Below are 27,112 nucleotides of genomic sequence, written 5' to 3'. Positions count from 1 at the left end.
ATATAATCTACTATATAAATGGCAGTCCTGTCTGTTTGTCTGTCTGTCTGTTTGTTTGTTTGTAACCAATAAGCTCCTAGACCAGTGAACCGATCTTGATGAAACTTTACACACATATAGACCTAACATTCAGCTCCAGGATGCGCTGAGTGGCTTTGCATAAAAATGAAAATATATATATTTAAAAAAAAAAATTCCATCAAAGAAAAAAAATGCTTTCGAATAGTTAAGTGCGCCGGCGTATTAATCATAACAAAAGGCTTCATGGTTCAAAACGCTAGGTTTTTTGAAATACAAAATGTTCGTATTCGTTCACTTTTTAAACATACACATTCTCCTGTTATTTAAATTCTCGAACTGCACGCGCATGGCAACAGCTAACTGGTGATAGATCTGCTCATGAAAGAGCCAGGCAAGCGGAGTCAGCTGCAGAGAGAGAGAGTCGTCTTACTGCTGATATATCTGCTCATGAACGAGCCAGGCAAGCAGAGGCGGCTGCAGAGAGAGAGAGCGTCGCCTAACTGCAAATAGAGCGTCACACCAACGGGCGAGAGAAGCACAAAACTCACGTTCCAGCTTTCTCGGTCCGGGTTTTGGCAGGACATCAAGGACAGTTGCCACTGCTGCTAGAAACATTGAGTGGCTCAAGGCCGCCTTCAACTATGACCTCTCTGAGGATTAAGGCAGCATAAAGCCTTCCTTCCATAAATCTGAGGCATAAAAGAAGCCTTCCTAATTTTCTCCTTACAACTAATGCCTCAGTCTAACTAGCATGAGGAAAATAGGGCAAATTTCCCGGGTATTACCGGGTACTTCAGATATATATATATATATATATATATATATATATATATATATATATATATATATATATATATATATATATATATATATGTATATATATATATATACTTATATATACATATATATATATACATATATATATATATACATTTATATATATATATACATACATGTATATACATATATATACATATATATATACATATATATATACATTTATATATATATATATATATATACACATATATATACATATATATACATATATATATATATACATATATATATACATATATATATATATACATATATATATACATATATATACATATATATATATATACATATACATACATATATATATATATATATATACATATATATATATACATATATATATATACATATATATATATATATACATACATATATATATATATATACATATATATATATATACATATATATATATACATACATACATATACATATATATATATATATATATATATATATATATACATATATATACATATATACATATATATATATATATATATATATATATATATATATATATATATATATATACATATATACATATACATATATATCTTCTTCTTCTTCTTTCGGCTGCTCCCTTTCGGGGTCGCCACAGCGGATCATCCATATGATCCGCATAGTGATTTGGCACATGTTTTACGCCGGATGCCCTTCCTGACGCAACCCTGGTCGTCTCTTACGACACAGGGATATGGTACACCTATTTTAACCGGGATATACACCGGCCCAGTATACTGATACTCATTTCGCCGACCTCGGAAGGATGACAGGCTGAGTCAACCCCCTGGTGTATTAATTCAGTGGCCCAACGGGGCTTGAACTCAGGACCTTTTGGATCCCAAGCCGCTGCCCTAACCACTGCGCCAACACCAGGGTCATATATATATATATATATATATATATATATATATATATATATATATATATATATATATATATATATATATATATATATATATATATATATATATATATATATATATATATATATATATATATATATATATATATATATATATATATATATATATATATATATATATATATATATATATATATATGCATCACTTAGTCATTATACAAAGCCTGGTGTTGGCTAAGTGGTTAGGGTGGCGGCTTGGGATCCCAGGGTCCTGAGTTCAAGCCCCATTGGCTGCTGAATTAACACCAGGGGGTTGACTCAGCCTGTCATCCATCTGAGGTCGGCGAAGTGAGTACCAGTGTACTGGTCCCGGTGTATGCCCCGGTTAGAATAGGTATACCATATCCCTGTGTGTCGTAAGAGGCTACCAGGGTTGGCGTCAGGAAGGGCATCCGGCCATAAAACATTTCCTCAAGAAAAAGCCTAACCCCTGCACAGCAGGGAAAAATGGCTGTAAAAACGGTCTTTTTTTTAACTTGGTCATTATACAAGTGAATTAATAACAAACTAAACACAAAATATGCTTCTGTTGGTTTATTACAGAACAACACATACACATTTCATTTTATACATATGCTTTATACATGTATCTTTTATTTCTTACTTTGGAGAAGCATACTTTTATATTTACACAAAATACAAAGTTGTCAAGCAATACAATGACAGACTAGCATGTTCTGTGCTGTATGTCACTGTATGTGTCCAATTCATGCTTCCTCTTGCCAGTGTATAAAGATTTACATTGTTGAAGTCAGAGCAAGCTTGATATGGCTTTCAAAAATGGATTTAAACAACGAGCAGGTTGATAAGATGATGTTTTACCATGGTGGAAAACGAGGTACAGACGACGTTTGGAGTTTTAGTCCTTCATAAGACGAAAAGAGACCCTCGTTGTTTCTCTGATTTGATCTGATGAAGTTCTTGAAACAACATCTGCACATCATTTGCCATATCGGTGCACATACTCTTATTAGCTGGTTACTGATAAAATATATTGTTTGTGTTGTCTGATGGACAACAGATCGACAATATACACAGATCGACACTCGCCTTCAAACACAATTCTTCTGTGAGCTATGGCTTTTAGCCTGATATAATCATGAGACAAAAATGACACAAAGTGGATCAAAAAAAAAATTGATTCTCAACATGTAAGTAACATTATCTGGCACCTTAAAACATCTCATGGTTTTGTAGCATTGAGAGCTCTCTCACTATTTCACTCGAGGGATTCTGATTGGTTAGTTTTGTTCTTAGGCACTGAATATACCATTCATGTTTTTCTTAAACAAGATAATTTATTATCATAAATAAAACAGGTAAGTACCACGAATCTTAGTTCTTCAAAACATAGATGCTTATCTGAAGAAAGGATTCATTCAAGTTCACATGAAGGAAAAACGAGGTCTGATTTTGCCAAAGTCTGAAAGCCAACTCAAAGTAAGCTTTATAGAGATCTGAGATGACAAAATATTTTTAAAACAAATAAATAAAATTGTTAAGACAAAGCTATTTAAATGGAATGAGAAATGTTTAAATTTAGTGACAACCACAGCTGACAGCCACCATATCATTATATCGTCGCAAAACGACATTGCCTTCGCTGTCGTAGTAAAGCAGGTTGATCGAGTTCAATTGATCAGGAACGCAACATGGGGGTGACACAGCACGACCTGGCCGCAAAGCCTGAAGCACTGCACGGACAGATGCATGATTAGTTGGCCGGGCTGATCCACCCAATGGGAAAGGGCAGGCGCCGGCACATTGGTAAGCCTGGTATCCACGAGGAGAGATTATCCATCCCGCCCAACCAGCCTCCTCAAAATCTACATAAAGTGGGCGTCGAGAGCAAGCTGCCAGAGGACCATCATTCGGTAATGGGTTGTCATGCTTCTGAACAACCACAGAAGTATCAGATGCTGCAACCAAGTCCTTGGAAAGGGAACGCTTTCGGAGATGTCTCAAGCTTTTTGGAACAGGAAGAGTAGTAGGCAAAGATTCAAATGGTTGAACCTGATAGGGTATGAAGGCCTTCATGTTGATGGTTTGAGGATACAAGTTGAGAGGGTTCACAGTTTGCTCGTTTGGAATCTCCTGTTGCAGAATGCCTGGGATTCCATGCAAGTGAGGCTCTGGGTAAACAGGATGAAAGGTAAAACGATCAATACTGATAAACCAAAAGCACCATTCGGAGCTTAGATGTCATAAGACATGTCTAAAAATCTCAACAGTCAAATCTGAATTTAATTCTCGAGTCACATGTCAAGTGAAAGCAAACACCTGTTCAATATATTATGGTAAATGTATATACTGCACAAGGTACCAAAAAAACAAATATAAAGTAAAATCATGGAGATAACAAGCACGACAAATTCATATGAAAGCCTCTCATATAACATTCATCCTTCAGTGGTGTACAAGTTACTGATTTATTGGTCTATGTTAAATTAGAGTTTAAGCAATTTCAATTTTAAAAATAAACGAGAGCAAAGTTGATATATCACCTTAAAGGGTAATTTTCTTTTTCAAATATACAATTCTCCAATCAGCTGTAGCACTTTTCATAGATTACTGTTGATAACTTCAGTTTCTGGAAGTCACTCCTTTTCAATCTTGACCTCTCTTCTAGTTCATGACATTTAAATAACCTCTATAGATTATGTAAAGGCATCATATAGCTGAAATTTGGTTGTCAGGATAGCTTGCAAGCATGCACACTCGTCCTTGAGCTATCGAACCTGCATTCAAATCATGACCCAGATATTCAAATCATGACCCAGATCTTCAAATCATGACCCAGATATTAAGCTCTGCATGCAGGAGGAGGCATCTATGTGTGTGTGCCGCCCATTGGAAGGGCATTAACCCGGATGACCTGTCTGCTGGAAGTGACTTCCTGTGAACGTTAAAGATCCCATAGTGTCTTTTGTGAAGATTATTTGAGTTATTGCTCATACCTTTTGAAGTTTTTTTTCCACCAAAAATAATCATTAACCTTCGCCATCGAAGATGGATGGAAGTTACTGTTTTCACCCCTTTCTGTTTGTTTGTTTGTTTGTGAACAGTATTACGGAAAAACTCCTCGACGGATTTCGACGAAACTTGGTGGGGGGGGGGGTTAGGTCTGGTCCAAGGATCATGCCATTAGATTTTGGACTTGGTCCAAAAACCAATATGGCCACTATGGCGGCCAATTTGAAAAAATATTTTAATTTTTTTTTTTTGCATTTCTACATGTTTTAAGTGACTTCCAACCCCCCCCCCCCCCCCCAAAAAAAAAAATTGTTAGAGAAAAAAAATTTGCAACTTTTTTTTCAACAAAATTTCGATTTCTTGTTTTTTTGCATTTCTACATGTTTTAAGTGATTTCCAACCCCCCCCCCCAAAAAAAAATTTTTTTTGAAATTTTTTTTGGCATTTCTACACGTTATAAGTGATTTCCAACAAAAAAAAACATGCCAAAATTATAATTGCGGTTGATTTTGGAACTTCAGGTGGATATACCCACGTAAAATCAATTTCCGTCTCAAGGAATCTAGTTATGACGAATGAATTGAGTATGTAAAAGTTAAAAGTAAAAGGGAAAGTTGCAATCTATAACTCTGTGAGCACTGCTGATGTAAAATTGAATGAATAGGATATCAGGTTCACTTGAGTGACCAAGCAGTATTGGCGGCGGAGGTTTTGCACTCTACCGACTGCTCCCCCTCTAGTTTAAAAAGAAATACCAGGGTTGGTGGGATAATATTTCTATCTGATCACGTCATTTGATGAAGTGCAAACATATCATTTGATTTGGATTGCTCATTTAACTCCCAATACGTTGAATCAAATGGAACAGTCCAGAGCTGAAATGCCTGCCAACTCTTTTTGGAGAAACTGATGATTTTGGAACAATCTTTCATAAAAGGATGCACTAAACAAACATCTTTTGGACATGGTTAGCTCTGTGATTGTATTCCAAAGCGCCGCCATTTTTATCTGAATCTCACTGTTGCTCCACCCTCTGAGCGTGCGGCAAATTTGATTGCTTGAGATAAGGTAAAATTTTGCTCAATTACTACTGAACTGAACGTTTTTGGAAGTGCAAACAAGGTGAAATAAAGCTGTAGAAACGACACCCAGAGAATCATGAATTTACCACCAGTAACACACCCTCTTTTAAACCATCTTATTGAACACATGGCATAAGTTATCAATGCCTGTTGTTTGTGTCCTTTATGACATCCTCAAAACAGGAGTTTTCCTGTTTGAAATGTTTTTCAATTTCGTTTGACTGCCAGACAGGCAGACAGACTAAAACAATTACCTTACTCCTCTGTACAGATGCACACTCAGGATGAGATTCCATACAATTTGCCAAATTCAGAGGCAAAGTACTGCTAAATTAAAGGTTTGTGTTCATGTTTCAGTGGTCAACATATAAAATTTAATTGAAATTTCGGAGTTCCTCAATCATCAACTGCTCAACTGTCATCTGACATCAACTGTCAGACAGACAGACAGTGAACCAATTGCTTCACTCCGCTTTGTACTCCACATGTGGGGTAACAATTATCATCATATACCATACTCTCTGCAGAGGGTTGGTGCTACTGAAGCAATTACTATGCTGCAATACTGGTCAAGATGCCACTCCGGCTCAGGAAGTTAGGACTGGAAGCTCGCCTATTCTTCACGAAGAAATTGTGGGATCTTTACCATTGACCAACCAATTCCAGCAGATGGGATGATGCACATTGATGAATCATGCTGCCTGTGAAACACCAGGATGAAAATCTATACCTGGGCCAAGATTCAAACCAGGCTAGAGAGCTTAAAAGTGAGTGTGCATACCTCTAGGCCATCCTTCCAGCCCTTAATAATTATGCAAGTGAGAAATAAATAAATAAGTACCTCGTAAGCATAAAAATTAAAATGATGTTTTGCAATTACTCATTCACGTGGAACAATATATATGTATATATGTATATATATATATATATATATATATATATATATATATATATATATATATATATATATATATATATATATACATATATATATATATATATATATATATATATATATATATACACATATACATATATATATATATATATATATATATATATATATACACATATACATATATATATATATATATATATATATATATATATATATATCCCTCTCTCCCTCTCTCTTTCCCTCTCATTTGCCATACTCTTCAGAGAGCCTCTTCAGAGAGTTGCTGAAGCAGTATGTTGGGCAGTGGTTAAGCTGAGTATTTTCTCATTGCCTTCCCAGCAGGCATTAGGACAGGAAGTTGGTATTTGGCCATGGTGCCAGTGATGGCTCCTACTTTTCACAAGGAAACCGTGGGATCTTTAACATCCACTGCCAGCAGATGGGAAACCAGTTTAACATCCATCCAAGGGATAACGCACACACATTGATGAATCACTTTGCCTGTGAAACACCAGGATGATAGTTTATAGCCGTGTTGGGAATAGAACCCAGGCTCGACGCCTTAGACGCAGGTGCACAAACCTCGAGGCCATCCTGCCAGCCCTAGGATGAAAACCTAACCATCTGCAGATGATATTGTTAAATAGTGTGATGAGTAGAAAATAATCCAAATATAAAGTTGAATATTTACCTCTTCTGAGTCAAATAAGTTGAAATCTACCATTTGGTGGAAATCTGAGACATCTGTAATGTACACCAAAGTACTTTAAAAATAAAAAGAAGTTGTCTCTGGTTATCTTAATATATATATATGGGGTCTTCCTGTGTTTATAGGACACATGAGAAGTACATGAACTTCACAATAACTATCACGATATAGAGGTTTATAGGATGCTTACCTTTTTTCAAGGACAGTGTAAGCAGCGAACGCCGACCATCATCTGTGAAAACTACGAGCATCGGTCTGCGAGAAGAGGATAAAGTGCCAGATGGCACAAAATCTAATATTCCCAGCTCAGTTGTATCTGATGGTCCCACGAGTTGAATGGTGGCCATTAGTCCTTGATTGTTGTCATAATTGTCAATCCATCTTCGCACCTATGGCGTGCAAAAAGGTGGAGATAAATAAATAATCAGATTCACACATGCATAACGCGTGATATGAAAAGAGTGCAACAGGTATTCGTCTCACGAAGACAAGATTGACTTTACACACGGAAGGACACATCCTTACAGCTTGTGTGACACTGAACACCTCCCATCCACTTTTGTATATGGAAACACGACGTGAGGAGATGAGGCGAGCTCTTGTCAACGTTTCAGATTTGCGTTCGTTTCTAACATTGCCTCCAAGGATATCCTTCACCTGATAAATATTCAGCTGAAAAACAATGAAAATCAGAATCATTTTATGCAACTGCTTATTTATTTATTTACTTATTTCTAGAGTACAGTGCTGGAGTTATTGATATATTGTACAAATCATTTCTCATTCATTCGGGAATCCCATGGATGTATATGTGTTTTCCGTCTCCGGCAAAATCACCTTCACGAGTGGCATTCTGGAAGTTATATGATTGTGATGCTTACAATGGTCCAAGATGATGCCAATATGGCTTGTATTTTTCACTACCTTCAATATAAATTTAATGATAATATGTCCCCTAACAAGGAACTTTGACACAGGAGGAGATCATTAGGCCCATCAAAGCCTGCACTCTTATCACCAACATTTGGTTGTTTGTCCATGCTTTGTCCTTTTCAATACTGACCATCAAGCAAGGAAGCAGCACAAACCGTTTTTATAGCCTTTCGTATGACTCAGTTGGTGTTCAAACCACCAACCTCTCAGGCTCAGAGGGGATGCTCGAACCATTATGCCACCGAAGCAGGTTAAAAAAAAACGTTTTTTAAATTTCAAAAAACGTGAGCATCAAGTTTGTAAAACTTTCTGAACAGGTATTATGATGGAGAAAGTCGAAAAAAATTCTCCTCCTGACGATTCAGGACAATCCCCCCTCCCCTTCCGCTCCATCCCTTCCCACAATTTTCCGGACCATGAAGCAAGTCAAAAGCCACACAAATGTTAGTCCTTTTCTGTGTAAGTTCCAACCAGCATCACACATTCTTTACAAAGGTGGGTTTGACTCTCCCAAAATACACATATACATATATATATATATATATATATATATATATATATATATATATATACATATACACATATATATATATATATATATATATATATATATATATATATATATATATATATATATATATATATATATATATATATACATATATACATATACATATATACATATACATATATACATATACACACACATATATACATATATACATATATACATATACACACACATATATATATATATATATATATATATATATATATATATATATATATATATATATTGTTGGGTTGCCGAAATAGGTGACCCTTATTGTCAGTAATTCTGTCTGTTTGTTTGGATGTTTGTTCGTTTGTCATCAGCATAATTGGCAGTAAACGTGGGCCGATTTTGACCAAACTCGGGTGGTAGGTACATGTTATGACCTTATGCTTTGGAAATTGTGATGGTTGCTGGGGACGCTTTGGTTCCCCAGCAACAGCCGAAAAACCTTCAAAATCAGTACCGTTCACACGAAATCAATTCCGAAAGCCATTATCCAACGTAGGGTTATGAAATTTGGCATGCATCATCTACAGGTGATGCTGTACCAAATATATTCCGGTTTTTATGATATATGGAATAGTTTACCCGCAGCGCCCCCAACAAATGGGGTATGCCCGAAAATTGAAGGCCCCCTAGCGACCAGGTGAGTGTATCGATCCGAATGAAACTTTGCAGGTTCATAGCATGCAATGAGTACTACAACTTTGCCCCAGGACATAATGACCGATATTGCTTAGGTCAGGGGTCAAAGGGCAAAAATCGATAACATGCGAGAGCTGGAGGTGCCTTCGCGCCAAATGCTACTCCTCCCAGGGTTATGGTCAGATGGTCATGAAAATTCACACCAATCATCTGGAATGCATTGTGCACAAACAATCGAGCCATATTTTTTATTTATATCTTTGTTCACCCACAGATGCCTGGTGTTGGCGCAGTGGTTAGGGCAGCGGCTTGGGATCCAAAAGGTCCTGAGTTCAAGCCCCATTGGGCCACTGAATTAATACACCAGGGGGTTGACTCAGCCTGTCATCCTTCCGAGGTCGGCGAAATGAGTACCAGTGTACTGGGCCGGTGTATACCCCGGTTAAAATAGGTGTACCATATCCCTGTGTCGTAAGAGGCGACCAGGGTTGCGTCAGGAAGGGCATCCGGCGTAAAACATGTGCCAAATCACTATGCGGATCATACGGATGATCCGCTGTGGCGACCCCTAACGGGAGCAGCCGAAAGAAGAAGAAGAAGAAGTTCACCCACAGCACCCCCTCAAACTTTGGGGATTTCCGATATCAAACCGCATTTTTGGTACTTTTCATTCAAACTGATACCGAGTAGTTATCAGAAGATGGAACTCGATGAGATTTGGCATGCATAATCTTAAGGTGATTCTCTATCTGCTATTTGACATCCATTTTTTTCTATATCTTATCGTTTCCAAATGGTAACCCTCTCAACTTGTATGAGGGCCATTGAGCATTCCCGCTGAAAATTCAAAGTACACCTCCAAGACAGTTGAACCGAATTGAATGAATCTTTACATGCTTATAGACCGTAATGAGAATTACAACTTTGCTCATTTGCATACTGACCTATCTAGAATTAGGTCAGGGGTAAAAGGTCAATAAGTGAATTTTTCGGGTGAAATTATCATTCAAGCCACCCTTGCTCCTACACGGATTAACCCATATGAAAGTTCATAGGTACATAGTACTTAATGAGTACGACAACTTTGCCTCAGGACATATTGACCTATCTCAGCTAGGTCAGCGGTCAAAGGTCAATGAGTGCATTTTTTGGGTAAAATGACCATTCATATCCCCCTTCCTCCTACACGGGTTAACCGATACGAAGGAAAGTTCATAGGTACAGAGTACTCAATGGGTACTACAACTTTGCTTCAGGACATATTGACCTATCTTGGCTAAGTCAGGGGTCAAAGGTCAATGAGTGTATTGTTCAGGAAAAATGACCATTCAAAGCCTCCTTGATCATACACGGGTTAACCGATTCGATTGCAATTTCGCAAGTACTTAGTACGCGATTAACTCAGATCAGGGGTCAAAGGTCATCAGATGCTCGGCGACCCATGGCTGCCTACCAGCTTATGTGTGTGTGTGTATATATATATATATATATATATATATATATATATATATATATATATATATATATATATATACATATATATATATATACACATCTTTCTATATAATGTTGAAGTTGTACTTTCTGTCTGTCTGTCTGACTCTCTTTATGCAAACTCAAAATTCCTTCGTTCTTTTGCCGAATAAACTTACTCTTGATTATCCCTTTTCCTCCCTGGAACTGCTGGGTACCTTGCCAAAGTGAGTGTAACCATTTCGTGCATTGGAGGCAGGCGGGATGTGCGCTCGAAACACGTGGAACTCCGCGGTGATGATGCGCTCGGTGAGAGGCACAGCGCTCACGTCAAACTGGAACCGCGGAGGAGAATTGCCTGTGAAGACAGGAGAGAGTTCGCTTGCAGATTCTCCAAATCACAGAATGCATATTATATCGTTCGTTGGTGACGACGTGCAAGAGTCGATGCAATGCAAATGAACGAGGATAAAGATGATAACGAGGTCGATTGAAAGGCTTATGAATGTCATAAAGATGCTAACGACATAAGTGGAAGCACTTGTGAATTCGATAAAAATGCTAACGAGGTGAATGGACTTCGTTATGAATGCATAGTTGCTGAATGTACTGCTTTTTGCGGGACTCTACCGCTTCTTGTGGACTTGAACAGCCTATTTCATTGTGAATTTTAGCGAAAAATACCACTTTCACAAAATCGTGTCTCACCGACGTTTTTCATCGATTTTCATGTTGCGACAAGGTTTCTTTCACCATAAGGTGCAAGTTCATCAGGAAAACATGATTATTCCGCTTTAATTTTGCATAAAACTGTCTTTGAATGTACAAATTTAAGGTTAAAATTAAAAAAGGGGGGGGAGTTACTCCTACGATACCCTACACCTCCCACCTCCCCCCTCCCCCACCTCCATTGGTCGCTTCACTCCTTCGCACCTTTCCATCCTACCTCTTTCTTCTTTCAATGTTGGCAACCAGTTGAATGGGATATAGGGATGTTAACGACTAATGAGATATATGGAAGTTTTTATGAATGGGATAAAGATGCTCGTGAAAAGAATGGAAACTTATTAATGGGATAATGATGGTAACGAGAAAAGTGGAAATTTTTATGAATGGGATGAAAATGATAGGGACAGAATGTAAAGTGTTCTGAATGGGATAACGATGGTAACGAGATAAATGAAAATTTTTATGAATGGGATGAAAATGCTAGTGACAAGAATGGAACCTGTTATTAATGGGATAACGATGGTAACGAGATAAATGGAAGTTTTTATAAATGTGATGAAAATGCTCACGACAAGAATGGAACCTGTTATTAATGGGATAACAATGGTAACGAGATAAATGGAAGTTTTTATAAATGTGATGAAAATGCTCACGACAAGAATGGAAACTGTTATTAATGGGATAACGATAGTAACGAGATAAATGGAAGTTTTTATAAATGTGATGAAAATGCTCACGACAATAATGGAACTGTTATTAATGGGATAACAATGGCAATGAGATAAATGGAAATTTTTTATGAATGGGATGAAAATGCTAGCGACAAGAATGGAACCTGTTATTAATGGGATAATGATGGAACGAGATAAATGGAAGTTTTTATAAATATGATGAAAATGCTCACGCCAAAAATGGAAACTGTTATTAATGGGATAACAATGGTAACGAGATAAATGGAAGTTTTTATAAATGTGATGAAAATGCTCACGACAAGAATGGAACCTGTTATTAATGGGATAACGATAGTAACGAGATAAATGGAAGTTTTTATAAATGTGATGAAAATGCTCACGACAAGAATGGAAACTCTTATTAATGGGATAACGATGGTAACGAGACAAATGGAAGTTTTTATAAACGGGATAATGATTCTCGCGACAAGAATAGAAACTGTTATTAATGGGATAACGATGAGAACGAGATAAATGGAAGTTTTTATAAATGTGATGAAAATGCTCACGACAAGAATGGAACCTGTTATTAATGGGATAACAATGGTAATGAGATAAATGGAAATTTTTTATGAATGGGATGAAAATGCTAGCTACAAGAATGGAACCTGTTATTAATGGGATAATGATGGTAACGAGATAAATGGAAGTTTTTATAAATATGATGAAAATGCTCATGCCAAAAATGGAAACTGTTATTAATGGGATAACAATGGTAACGAGATAAATGGAAGTTTTTATAAATGTGATGAAAATGCTCACGACAAGAATGGAAACTGTTATTAATGGGATAACGATAGTAACGAGATAAATGGAAGTTTTTATAAATGTGATGAAAATGCTCACGACAATAATGGAACTGTTATTAATGGGATAACAATGGCAATGAGATAAATGGAAATTTTTTATGAATGGGATGAAAATGCTAGCGACAAGAATGGAACCTGTTATTAATGGGATGATGATGGTAACGAGATAAATGGAAGTTTTTATAAATATGATGAAAATGCTCACGCCAAAAATGGAAACTGTTATTAATGGGATAACGATGGTAACGAGACAAATGGAAGTTTTTATAAACGGGATAATGATTCTCGCGACAAGAATAGAAACTGTTATTAATGGGATAACGATGAGAACGAGATAAATGGAAGTTTTTTTATGAACGGGATAAAGATGCTCGCAAGATTTTAAGATGCACCACTGAGGTCACAATCACAGAAACCCTGTCACACATGATTATAATCTAGATGCAGGTACAATGAGCGACAGTCAATGTCACACAGCTGCAAGGGCTAGCTTACCCTTTTCGAGGAAGCTTCGGACCACGTTTCCTTCGAGGAGTCCCGGAGCACGGGTCACACCTTCTGCGTCCGCCACAGCGTGGTAAAGGTCCAGCATGTACTGTGGGGGTTGCTCCGTGGGAGGATTTTCCGCTGGAGGATGCTCTGCCAGGCCGAGCACTGCGAGTAGCTGTCGTAGTGCGACTCCTTTATGCTCGGAGGATGGCAGAGCGTCCATGTGGCACGGCAGAAAGCAAAGCAATATGCACAGACTGGATGCGCCAAGAGCTCTGTAAGTCACCATGGTAGATGTGACCGTCACGTCTACCTGCCAACTCGGCAAACGATGATGGTTCGTTCCTCCTTAAACTACAACAGATCCTTCAATAGTAACCTTTCTGAGCCGTTTGTTAATTCTCCAAATGAAGCGTAAAACGTACGATAATGTGTAACGACAGCACTTCGGGTTCCAACCTGCAGTGTGTGTGTGTGTGTGTGTTTGTGCGCACCGCTTTATCGCTGACCGTACGACCCCCGAGAGCGCAACGCAAACAAGACCCTTCCACAATGGCTATCGGTCGATGGATCAGCTCAACGAGCTGCTAATGGCCCCCCGTGGTCGCCTTTGGCCAAAAGCAAACAGCAATAAAAATTCTCCCGGGATTTCGACGCAATTTGCCTAACGAATGCGCTGTCGTTTTAAAAGTGAAATCTACATTAAAAAGCCTTCTGTTGAGACTAGGTCGTTTGTGTATTCTGAATGCTATTCTTCTGGAAATGTTCTTTATGCCAACTTTCAGGAAAGGCTCACAGAGGAGGAAAATGAATTATGATGCTTTTATTCCTGAATTGTGGCATTCATGGCACAAACTATGTGCAACTTCAAATTTAAGTTTCAGCACAACCATAGTCCCCTTCAAACTTCAGCACAACCATGGTCGCCTTCAAACTTCAGGACAACCATGGTCCCCTTCAAACTTCAGGACAACTATGATCCCCTTCAAACCTCAAGACGACCATGGTCCCCTTCAAACTTCAGGACAATCATGGTCCCCTTCAAACTTCAGGACAACCATGGTCCCCTTCAAACCTCAAGACAACCATGGTCCCCTTCAAACTTCAGGACAACCATGAAACCCTTCAAACTTCAGGACAACCATGGTCCCCTTCAAACTTCAGGAGAACGATGGTCCCCTTCAAACTTCACGACAACCATGATCCCCTTCAAACTTCAGGACAACTATGATGCCCTTCAAACTTCAGGACAACCATGATCCCCTTCAAACCTCAAGACAACCATGGTCCCCTTCAAACTTCAGGACAATCATGGTCCCCTTCAAGCTTCAGTATCATCACGGTCTCCTTCAAAAATCAGCATGACCATTGGCCCCTTCAACCTTTGGAATGACCATGGTTCCCTTCAACCTTTACCATAATCATGGTCCCCTTCAACCTTAAGCATGACCATGGTCCCCTTTAACGATTACCATAATCATATTCCCATTCAACCTTTAGCATGACCATGGTCCCCGTCAAACATCAGTTTAACCATAGACGACTTCAAGCTTTAGTATCACCATTGCCTCCTTCAAGCCTCAACATAATGTTGGTCCCCTTCAATTCTCATGACTTCTTTCATAGAAAAATGGTCATTAACACCACGCCTGTTATTTTATAACTTTATTGCATTCAAACAAAATGGCAATTGTACACTGCATATATGATACATATTTACAACTTCACATTTATAAAATGGATGGAATTGCGAATTTCGAGAACATCTTGAGTTTTGGAGTTATGCTCCATTCGCTTAATTTAAAATCCACAATTGTTGAGAACATTGTTTGTCATAGTTACTCTATATGGTATCACAATTAATCATCATTCATCCAAACTGGAGGTCACTTCAGCAGTCGCACCTTATGCACGTTGAAGTCCAACGGTGCAGGGTGAATGACTCCATCTATTTACCATAACCGTGGCCAGCCATTATTCAATGAAAATAAATGACTCCATAAACTTCATTTGCAGCCACAGGCCGTGACGACGTGCAGCGTATGAGAATCTCTGTTGTGCAACAACACTTGACTGGACTTGAACCTTATAGGTGTGCAGGTATTCTGGTGAGATCGCAAGGCACGGAGGCAGTTATGGGGACTCTTTGGATTTCTGAAAGAACAAAAAGGATTTCTTGAGATCGGAAATCAAAATGGGTGATTGTTCTTGGGAGACCTTCTATGGCATCTTTGCCTTATACAGGGATGCATCTGCATGGATGTATCAATCTATGTTTCTACAAGTCTCATCATCGGAAAAAACTTGCTTACTTTGTAACATTAGCATGCAGAACTAACAATAGCAAGTCCTCACATACCCCTAATCTGATCTGATCTGTCCCATGATCTGTGAGATCATTGGTGTGCCATGTTGGCATTTATACAGAAAAATAGATGTGGCAGTGACCATCTCATGTCCGTGTTCCAGTACTACTAGTTAGGGCAGGCATTTGACAAAGGTCTCAGCAATATCTTGCATCGTCACTGATGAAAGACACCGTGGGACCTTAAACCTCCACCTACAGTCAATGCTGGCAGATAGGTGCCAGCTTAACATCCCATCCAATGGGTAGTGTGGTTTCTAATGCAAATCTCTGAAACACCAGTCCGGCTATTCTGCAAACGTCAGGACGTATAAAGGCAATTTATACATATGGATATGTATAAATCAATTGACACCTCCCATGCTCTTCCAGCTGAGGAAGCTGCATAAAGCAACCAAGAGTGCCTACACAAGGTAAGCGCTTTGCTGTTTCAAACCCTTCCCAGAGTTCCTCTTGGTTGCTTTGTGCAACTTATTCGGCTAGAAGAGCATAGGAGGTGTCAATTTATTTATATAATCCGAGCCACCTTGGTTTAGTGTGTGCAGTTTGCAGTCACGTCAATAATTAAACCCACACCAGACAGCTTAAAAGCAAGTGTGCCATCTCTGTGCCACCATGATGGGCAAAGTGATGATGCTGCAATGAAAAGTTGGAAATGGACTCATCATTCAGAATGATTATCGAGGACAGAAGAGGAAAATATGACTCACCGAAGTAGGCACAATGTGGAGTGGTTGGGAGAACAAGTTCCCAAGCAGCGTCCAACATCAATTTCCTGCCAAAGATAAACCTTCAAATTAGCACATGATCATCAAAAATCATCAATTGCAATACTTGCAACAATGACTTAAATCTAAAAAGCACTTTATATTATACCAGAAAGTAGTAATCATTTATAACAGTGAGTAAGTCAGTGGTGGTGGTTAGGACAATATATATATATATATATATATGAAATAGAAAGCTCTTTTTAACCACTGACTGACTCAATCACGAACTCACGAACTGATATTAAAGATTTGTACCTTCCGGGTGATGCATACAGCTTAAATTTTGTGCAGGCGAACATCGAAGCCAATACACCGGCCAAAATAAGAAAAATCACACAATCGTCAGACAACATCCACAAATGAAAATTTTAAAAAAATGAAAAAAAAATGCAGGTGAGTGACCCGAGACAATGGGGAAGCATGGTTTACATGCTTACACAATGTGTAGGCATACCCCACTAGTCTAATATATGAAGCTCTTTCTAACCACTGACTGATATTAAAGATCGGTGCCTTTCAGGTGACGAAGAAAGCTGAAATTTTGCATGCTGATGGACATCGAAGCCGGTACACCAGAAAAAGTCACAGAATCATCGGACAACACCCATAAATGTAAATATAAATAAATGAAAAAAAATATGCAGGTGAGCGGCCTGAGACAATGGGGAAGCATGGTAATTTTGTGTGCCGACGGACATCGAAGCTCATACAGGAGGAAAAAAAATCACAGAACCATTGAAAAGCATCCATAAATGAAAATATAAATAAATTAATATATATATATATATATATATATATATATATATATATATATATATATATATATATATATATATATATATATATATATATATAATCAAATGCAGGTGAACGACCTGAGTCAACGGAGAAGCATGGTTTGTATGCTTACACAATGTATAGGCACACCCCACTAGTCTAATATATGAAGCTCATTCTAACCACTGACTGACTCACTGACCAATATTAAAGATTGGTGCCTTCCAGGTGACGTAGAAAACTGAAATTTTGCGTGCTGATGGACATCGAAACCAGTCCATCGGAAAAATTCAGAGAATCATCGGACAACATCCATAAATCTATGGATCCATATATTAATGGCATAAATCATCTATATATTAATAAATATGCCTGGTGTTGGCTTAGTCGTTCGGGTGGCGGCTTGGGATCCAAGGGTCCTGAGTTCAAGCCTCATTGCCTGCTGAATTACTTCACCAGGGGGTTGATTCAGCCTGCCATCCTTCTGAGGTCGGCAAAATGAGTACCAGCTTGCTGGGATGACTGAGTCATTCGAGTATCCTGCGTCGGAGTGGCGACCCGTCCAGGATTGTGCCCAATAGCCAAGGAAACTGCTTCGGCAGCACCGACGCTCTGTATAGAGTATGGTCCCAATGGATGGATGGATATAAGTAAATGACAGTGTTTGTGTGTGTGTCTTCCACAACTCCAAAACCATTAAACCGAGCAGCCTGAAACTTTGCATGCATACTAAGGGAACACCAAGGAAGTGTGTGAGTGAAAATTGGGTGTTTGGGTGAATTAAAACACCCCGTTTGAAGATAATTAATGGCATTATTTAATTATATCCTTGTATCAGGAACATCCTCAGCGACCTCGCTCAATATGGGGTCTTAAGGTGATTCCTGGGTTACCTCACTGGGGTCTGAAGCTTCCATGTTTTTGGCCTACTCAACCGTCTTGATTTGGAACAGGCCACAATAATTTCCTTAACGATGACGTTTTTTTTTTTTTTTTAAACCACTTTCCTCACTCATATTATCGAATGACTAACAAAGATATATATATATATATATATATATATATATATATATATATATATATATATATATATATATATATATATATATATATATATATGTCGTAACCTTGATCACCCTTCAATTAAAGAATGAAGACATCGATATACTTGAGAGAAAGCTTTTTAATTATTCATCAAGGTACGTGTGCACGGAGTGCAGGCACCAAGAACATCAATAATCTTAAGGATGCTCGGAGGGCGCTGTCACACACACTAGTTTGAGACGGCTATATCACCCCCTTATGTACTTGGTTTTATCTTTGGACAAATGTTTATCTCACAATTTGTCCTTTCAACCTCACCAGCTGCAAGCAGTTGGCTTATTTCATTACAAGAATGGTGAAACACAGTAGAGATAAGAGCACATAATGGTTCACTCCCTTGTACTGCTCTCACAATGCTTCCTTGAACCACTCAAGGTCAATCAGAATCATATTTCCAACATACACTGTTCTAATGTTCTTTTTCACAAGCAGCCAGCCAAGAGTATAGTTTGATTAATCACCAAGCCTGCAAAAACATATAATGACTTGGAAAAGCAAAGCTAATATAAAAAGGTACGATTCCCGACATATATGTATACACACATGCATATATAGATATGTAGAAATAAATTGACACCTCCCATGCTCTACCAGCTGAAGAAGCTGCACAAAGCAACCAAGAGTGCCTACAGAAAGCAAGCGCTTTGCTGTTTCAAACCCTTTCCAGAGTTCCTCTTGGTTGCTTTGTGCAGCTTATTCTGCTAGAAAAGCATAGGAGGTGTCAATTTATTTATATAATCATAGCCACCTTGGTTTACTTGATTGGCTATTGCCTCCATTCACAGGTGAGAGATGTGCGACCGACTTCGACATAAGTAGAAATAATAATTTAAACAAGTGAAATCCTTCAATACAGCGCGTGTGGTGAAGCAAATGAGTACACTAATGTTAAAATATGCAATTTATGCTTTTTCAGTTGAAAAACAATTAAAAAGCGTACTTAATATTTGAAATGTAAAAATCTTGTTATTATTGTGATAAGCACCTTTTTATATAACAGAAGGACTGAAATCGTTCGACACAGCGTGGCAGGAGGCCGCAAAAGAATGATTGTAAGTAAATTTCAACTTCGAATGCATGACGAAACACTGTTACAGGCCAGGGGTCCGCCGCCAACCGACCGCTCTGAACGGAGCCGCAAGTCGAGTCGGCCCGACCGATCGCCCGAAATATAGATCGCCACCCGGATAACTCCGAGCGGCGGGTCCTTGTACAAGAACCGAAATACTCCAATCGGCAGATCACGTGGGGTAGGGTCGATTGCCAATCTTTAATGTACCTAAATACCCACGTGATCCAACTACCGGGGTATTCCACCCTCGACGGATCTCGTACGGAACAAACCGCCGAGGCGAGCTTGTCCGTGCGCGATTCCGAGCGGCGTAATGGCCGAGAACTGTCGGTCCAAATGCCCCCCTATTACGGCAAACCAATGGCTTTCTAACTCCCAACACACAAAATGTTCAGTCAATGAGGGAATGGACGAAACGAGCAGGTTTACATTCACACAAGGACATTTATTATAATGAAACACGTATGCAATTAAATAAGGCAAAACACGTATGCAATTATACAAACAACAAAAGCACGACAAAAGAACTACAACCGTCTATAAGCAATTATTAATGTACAGTCACTTACACAGTTTTACTTATGGGACTTAGCGCCACAACATCCATTCAAAAGAAAAGCAGGAAAAAGACCCCATCAAAGGCAATGGGGTCAGACTGGACCTCTTGGGACTTTATGGCGTGGGACTTGGCAGACCGAACGAGTCCCACGAGACCGTTGCAGGTTACCTGCACCCTCGTGGTGTCTGGCTTGGGCGACCCGCGACGTCCCGTCCCCACAGCAGCTAGCGTAGCCACGGTCGAGCTCGGGCCTTCCGTGTGGCAGGCGAGCTCTCTCCGGCTCTCTCCACACGAACGCGCTTGGGCGACCCGTGATGCTCCTTCCCCACGGCAGCTAGCATAGCCGCTGTCGAGCTCGGGCCTTCCGTGTGGCAGGCGAGCTCTCTCCGGCTCTCTCCACACGAACGCGCGGTTTGCACGACACAGCAGGGAAGGCTACACCTCCAGCTCGCGTCTCCTTCGCGACGTCTGGACTTCCACGCAGCTCCTTGGCTTCTGGCTTCCTCCCGACTCCCCCAACTGCCGAAGTAAAAGCTTACTCCTCCCACGGGACTCAACACACGAACTCTGCCACGGGACTCCCACGAACTCAGCCCTACCACGGGACTCCCACGAACTCTCCGCACGGGATTTTCACGAACTCTTCTTGAACAAAGAAAAGATGTCCTCTTTATCCTTTGCACCCCCTCCACCGCACCCGGCATGACTCATGCCCTCGTGATCCACCCCCCGCTCAACCACGGGTGGGAGGGAGTTGTTGACGTCACGGGATGACAGGGTTCTTCTTCCTCTTTGCAGAAGAGGGGGAGGGACGTCTCCATTGTTTTGTTCCCTAACTATTAAATCGATCCGCAGCGCATCTATTCGATCTCTGAACATTTAAACAATGGAAGGTGAGCTATCTAGGGAACATGCACTTATCGACATAGCTGACTAAGGGAACCTGTATGTTGTGTGCAATTGAATTCCAAATTCGTAACAACTTGTTTATGGCTAATATTAAAGAGAATGATGGCATAAGAAGAACTTAGCCTGGAATCCTCGTGTATAACACCGCCCACACAACACACGTGGTGTCCCTTGACCAAGCAGGAGCAGTGTGGTTACAGTATCGTTTCCTTCAGCTCGATTGGTCTTGTCCTGCACGTGATGTTTTCGGGGTTTTTTTGCATTCTTGTTGAATCTGAGGAGATTATTTTTTCGTTCTTGTTGTAAGTAAATTTCAACTACTAATGCATGACGAAAAACACTTGTTTATGGCTAATATTAAAGATGGCATAAGAAGAACTTAGCTTTCTGCGTTCGGCGCGAAATGCCATGGTGGACGGAAATGACGACTTTCGTTCGTTCGTTCGTACATGAGGCGAGTGTTTCTTCGTTTTTTTTCTGTCAAGCAATAAATTAAATGGTTTTCACATATATATAACACATTAGTTTCACAAATTTCCATTGAAATACTTGGGTATTTCCGTCAATTGTCGCCATTTCCGTCGAGGTTACGCACTGCTATCTACCGGACGGCCGTCATTGGCTGTCTTGAGGCACGTGGGGGGGGGGGGACACCGGACCCACCGGAGACATGGTAGACGACGCTGGGGACATTTCAAACTCGGTGCAATTGTATACAGCGCACGCGCTGTAAAAATGTACACATCACATTGACCGACTGTGTTAGGCCCACGGTGGCGTGCAGTCCCTCAGGTGGTGCCTTGCTGCTGAAAATGTGGAATTTCATTTTTAGATGACATCGTTTTGTTTAACTTTTTTGTGTGAAGTGATTTCATTATCTCCCTGTCACTTTGACAGAGATACATCGAAAAAAGAAAGAAAAATAGGACAACTCGACCTCGAGCTCATCTTGGCCCTGGCCTTATGTTGTAACCCAAATTTGGTAGCACTCTGAGTTGCGAGTCTGGAGAGGAAGGTTTTTGAATGAATTTACACGATTTTCCCAAACATTTATTAAGTCCACCATGACGACACACTTCCTGTCATGTAATCAGCATGTTCTCTGCAATATAACATCACGACCCTGTCATAATGTTGCAACTCAAATTAGGTAAAATTGTGACTGGTGTTTCTGGAGAAGAAGATTTTTAAATGAATTAAAGCGATTTTCCAAAAAGTTGACAAAGCCTGCCATTTTGACACTCATTCCGGTCACACGATTGGCATGAATTCCACAATATAATTAACATCCCGACCATAGCCTTATGTTGCAACCTAAATTTGGTGGCATTCTGACTGGTAGGTCTGGAGAAGATTTTGAAAGGAATTTGTGTGACCGCCATTGTGACATACTTCCATCCATCGGGACCATACTCTGTGTGGAGCGTTGGTGCTGCCTATGCAGTCTCCTTGGCTATTGGACACAATCCTGGACGGGTCGCCACTCCGACACAGGATACCAGCAAGCTGGTACTCATTTTTCCAACCTCGGAAGGATGACAGGTCGAGTTAACCCCACCTGGTATTAATTCAACAGCTGAGTGGGATTTGAACTCAGGACTCGAGGATCCAAAGCCCACCACCCTAACCATTAAGCCAACACCAGGCATACATACTTCCTGTCACATGATCAGTAAGAATTTAGCAACTTAATACCCCTACGCTGGCCTAATATTGCAACACAAATTTGGTAGCATTCTGACTGGTGGATCAGGAGAAGAAGATTTTGTAAGAAATTTGCTAGACTTTGCTAGATTTTGTCAGGTCAGGTTAGATCCGAGACCTGCTACAGGTACCATGTAAACCTGTACGAACCTGTTCCATGGTCGGGTTGTCGGTGACTAAACCGTCTCCCCCACCAGGTTTTCTGGTGAGGAGGGTGTTTGGATATGGACACCCAGCAGGATTAAAAACAAAATCTGTCAAAGGGCGGAGGAGCTCCTTGTGAGCCAACGGCCATCCATATCTAGTGCCCAACTGTGTCTGCGGACGTCCTCCTGCAGTTGGGTCACTTTTTTTTTATTTGAAGGTTGGTGGCAGGATTTGCACTCCGGCCACCGTAAAACCCTTCATTCCACAAAACACAAAAACGCAAAAAAATCTGAAAACCCACTCAGTGGGAGTACCTCCTGTGCAGCTTCCCTTCGCAGGGCAGCTCGCCGGATGACGGGATTGGGACAAAGCCTTCAGGACCTCCAATCTTTGATGATAGGAGGGAAACCACGGGGTAACATCCCTGGGTCAAATTGCGGGAGAGTGTGTCGGAGTGGTGCTGAGGTGTCGCCCACCAGACGGCGGTCTCCTTGGGTTAACCTGAGGCGGTCCCTTCGGGTGGGTGTCTGGAATGTCCTATCCCTAAGAGAGGATGAGCACCTGTCTCTGTTATCATCTGAGCTCAAGCGTTTGGACATCGGGATTGCAGCTCTCTCTGAGGTTCGGAGACCGGATTGCGGCGAGATAATGGTGGGTGGTTACACCTACTATTGGTCTGGTCGCTCTGATGGTTACCATACCCAAGGAGTTGCTCCAGCTGTGTCCAATAAGCTGACCCCAATGATAATTGAGGGAACACCGGTCAACGAGTGTATTATGAGATTAAGGATTCGTCACTCCTTGGGTGACATTTCCCTGGTCTCTGTTTATGCTCCGACTGAGGCGAGTGATCTCACCGTGAAGGATGCATTCTACGCTACGCTCGAGTCTGTGGTTGATCAGTGCCCCAGACGAGATACACTTCTCGTCTTGGGGGATTTCAATGCATCGACTGGAACTGATAGGGATGGTTATGAGGTGTGTGTTGGTCTCCATGGGTCAGGAACTATGAACCAGAATAGCAATAAGTTCCTTGACTTTGCAAGAAATCATGGACTCAGGGTGGCTGGTTCATGGTTTCAGCGCCCACAAGCTCATCGCTGGACTTGGTATTCCAACGCTGGCGGTGTGGCAAAGGAGATTGACCATGTCCTCATTGACGGTCGTTGGAGGATGATCCAGAACTGCAGGGTCTACCGGAGTGCTCAGTTCCTCAATACTGACCACAGGCTTGTTGTAGCAACTCTAAAGCTGCACCTTAAATCCTGGAGAATGGTACCATCCCAGCCTCGGCTGGATGTTGGCAAGCTCAGGGATGAGAGAGTAGCTGAGGAGTTTGCGAACAGGCTGAGTGGACACTTGGGGGGTCTGGGTGCTTTGGGGGGTCCTGAAGAGTTGTGGAATGCCTTCAAGACCACCGTCCTTAATGTTGCGGTGGATGTCTTGGATCTCACCGCAGGGCAAAGAAGAATTTTGTCTCTCAAGGGACACTGGATACCATTGACCAGAGTCGCAGGGCCAGGCTGAATGGCAGAGCTGAGCTGTTCAGGGAGTTGAGGCGTAAAACTGTACGTGCACTGAGGGTGGACAAGGAGGCCTATGTGCGAGGAATCTGTGAGGGGGTAGAGCATTACCTGTGGACAGGTGATTCTCGTCCCACTTACAGGGGAATTCGCGCATTGCGTTCATCCAAGCCCATCCCTCGGAGCACTGCAGTTAGAGCAGAGAGTGGTAGGCTCTTGACAGAGGAGTCTGAAGTGAAAGCCCGCTGGGCCGGTTACTTTGAGTGGTTGTACCAGGCTGATCCCCCAGCTGTCGAGTTGGACGTCAATGGTGTTACAATCCCTGTTGCTGACCCTCCAATCAACTGTGGTCCACCTTCGCTTGTGGAAACACGGGCTGCGGTGAACCAGTTGAAACGGGGCAAAGCTCCAGGGATCTGTGGCATCCATACTGAACTTCTCAAGGCTGGTGGAAATGCTGCACTCGTGTCGTTGCATGCAGTTTTGTGCTCTGCCTGGAACACAGGCATCATCCCAACTGACTGGAAGAGGGGCCTTGTTGTCCCTCTCTGGAAAGGGAAGGGTGATCGCCAAGACTGCAACAACTACCGAGGGGTGACGCTGCACTCAGTGCCGGGCAAGGTCTTTGCTCGGATAATTCTTGATAGGGTTCGCCACCATCTGCTTGAGCACCAGCGTCCAGAGCAGTCAGGCTTTACACCAAAGAGGTCAACGATTGACCGTATCCTTGCTCTTAGTGTCCTCACCGAACGCAGACGAGAGTTTCGGCAGGGGCTGCTGGCAGCCTATGTTGATCTCTTTAAAGCGTTCGATTCAGTGAATCGGGATGTCCTCTGGAGGATTCTTGGTCTTCGTGGGGTGCCACCAAAACTGATCGATCTGATGTCTGAACTCTACTCTGGTACTGAGAGTGCTGTGAAGTGTGGTGGTACCATCTCTGACTTATTTCCAGTTGTTACTGGAGTCGTCAGGGGTGTGTACTGGACCCCACACTTTTCAGCACTTGTATGGACTGGATTTTAGGGAGGATGTCGGAGAGATCAAGCTGTGGTGCATCGTTTGGGAATGTCAAAATCTCGGACCTTGATTTTGCAGATGATGCAGTCATCTTTGCAGAGACTTTAGATATCCTTTTGGGGGCCCTCGAGGTGCTAAATGAGGAGTCGAAGCCGCTGGGATTCCGGGTTTCTTGGGTCAAAACTAAGATCCAGGCTTTCCATGACATCTTGGATGCTGCTGTCCTGTCTGTGTCTGTTTGTGGTGAGGATGTTGAGGTCATGGAGAGATTCACTTACCTTGGCAGTGATATTCATGTCTCTGCTGGCTGCGAGTCAGAGGTCAATAGACGTCTGGGTCGGGCCTGGGGAGTCATGGATTCACTGGATTATGGGGTGTGGCGCTGCCGGTACCTGTGCGGGAGGACGAAAGTCCGAGTCTTCAGGTCCTTGGTGCTTCCAGTCTTGCTCTATGGATGCGAGACTTGCACTCTGACCAAGGATCTGAGACAGAGACTTAATTCCTTTGGTACCAGATCTCTTCGGAGAATCCTTGGCTATCGCTGGTCGGATTTTGTGTCCAACGAGTGGTTGCTGAGAGAGACTCGGATGAGATTTGTTACCTGCATAGTCCGTGAGCGTCAGTTGCGGCTGTATGGACATGTGGCTCGTTTTCCTGACGCTGATCCTGCTCACCAGATTCTCTCAGTGAGGGAGTCTCATGAGTGGAGGAGGCCAGTGGGCCGACCACGTGCCTCGTGGTTGCAGCAGGTTGACCATCATCTCAAGGAGATGGGGATGGGCCTGGCATCTGCCTGGGGGATGGTCAGACGGAGGCCCCTTGAGTACCGGCGGAAAGTGGACGCAGCGACGCGCTGTTCTGGCACATGCTCCCATACCTGACCTGACCTTGCAAGACCACCATTTTGACACACTTGCGGTCGAGTGATCAAATGGCCTCCGTTATTTAACACCAGGGCTGTGTCCTAATGTTGAAACCCAAATTTGGTAGCATTCTGACTGGTGGGTCTGGAAAATAAGATTTTTTGAAGAAAATTATTTAGTCGGCCATTTTTACCTCTTTGAAGTCATGTAACCTGTTACCAGTCAGGAGAGGAACATAAAAACAAGCTTTGCAATTCCTGTTACCAGTCAGGAGAGGAACGTTGCTGCCAAATTTCAGCTGAATTGGCCCAGCGGTTTGGCTGGAGAAGTCAAAATAGGAGACAGATGGACGGACGACGGATGGATGGATGGAAGGATGGTGCGCGATGACAATACCTTATCTGGAATTTAAATTCTCAATGAGCTAAAAATCCAGAGCAGGAGAAACACCACGACATCAAGAAGTAAAACAAGAAGCAAACACAG

The 27,112-nt window shown here is 41.3% G+C and overlaps 2 protein-coding genes across 4 annotated transcripts in view; both read right to left on the bottom strand.

The window, feature by feature from the left end:
• Positions 1-2,370: 2,370 nt before the first annotated feature.
• Positions 2,371-14,868, bottom strand: LOC147032259 (bone morphogenetic protein 8A-like). The gene is made up of 5 exons (XM_085869684.1): positions 13,823-14,868; positions 11,277-11,416; positions 7,977-8,123; positions 7,642-7,840; positions 2,371-3,921 (listed from the first exon to the last, which is right to left on the bottom strand). The coding sequence occupies exons 1-5, from the start codon at positions 14,103-14,105 to the stop codon at positions 3,329-3,331; spliced, it is 1,362 nt and encodes a 453-aa protein (XP_085725810.1). The 5' UTR covers positions 14,106-14,868; the 3' UTR covers positions 2,371-3,328.
• Positions 14,869-15,430: 562 nt separating this feature from the next.
• Positions 15,431-27,112, bottom strand: part of LOC147032257 (uncharacterized) — a 99,514-nt gene continuing 87,832 nt past the window's right edge. For 2 of the 3 annotated variants that reach the window (XM_085869681.1, XM_085869682.1), the window contains exons 6-7: positions 16,892-16,956; positions 15,433-15,970 (exon numbers count right to left, since the gene is read on the bottom strand). In XM_085869681.1, coding sequence (XP_085725807.1) covers positions 15,823-15,970; positions 16,892-16,956 — 213 coding nt within the window. In that variant the 3' untranslated portion in view covers positions 15,433-15,822. Of the gene's footprint in view, positions 15,971-16,891; positions 16,957-27,112 lie in introns of all 3 variants that reach the window. The other variant, XM_085869683.1, reaches the window with a different exon arrangement.

The sequence above is a fragment of the Eptatretus burgeri genome, chromosome 2 (genome assembly GCF_056783735.1).
Source record: "Eptatretus burgeri isolate ZD-2024b chromosome 2, Ebu_testis_v1, whole genome shotgun sequence".
NCBI classification, from domain to species: Eukaryota; Metazoa; Chordata; class Myxini; order Myxiniformes; family Myxinidae; genus Eptatretus; species Eptatretus burgeri.
This window is presented reverse-complemented; position numbering and strand designations above follow the sequence as displayed.

Excerpts from the sequence above, each read along its gene's own strand:
- LOC147032259 (XM_085869684.1), bottom strand. The coding sequence starts at position 14,105 with ATGGTGACTTACAGAGCTCTTGGCGCATCCAGTCTGTGCATATTGCTT. Across the intron at positions 7,841-7,976 it reads TGTTCAGTGTCACACAAGCT|GTGCGAAGATGGATTGACAA; the intron begins GTAAGGATGTGT and ends TGCACGCCATAG. Across the intron at positions 3,922-7,641 it reads TACACTGTCCTTGAAAAAAG|AGCCTCACTTGCATGGAATC; the intron begins GTAAGCATCCTA and ends CTGTTTACCCAG.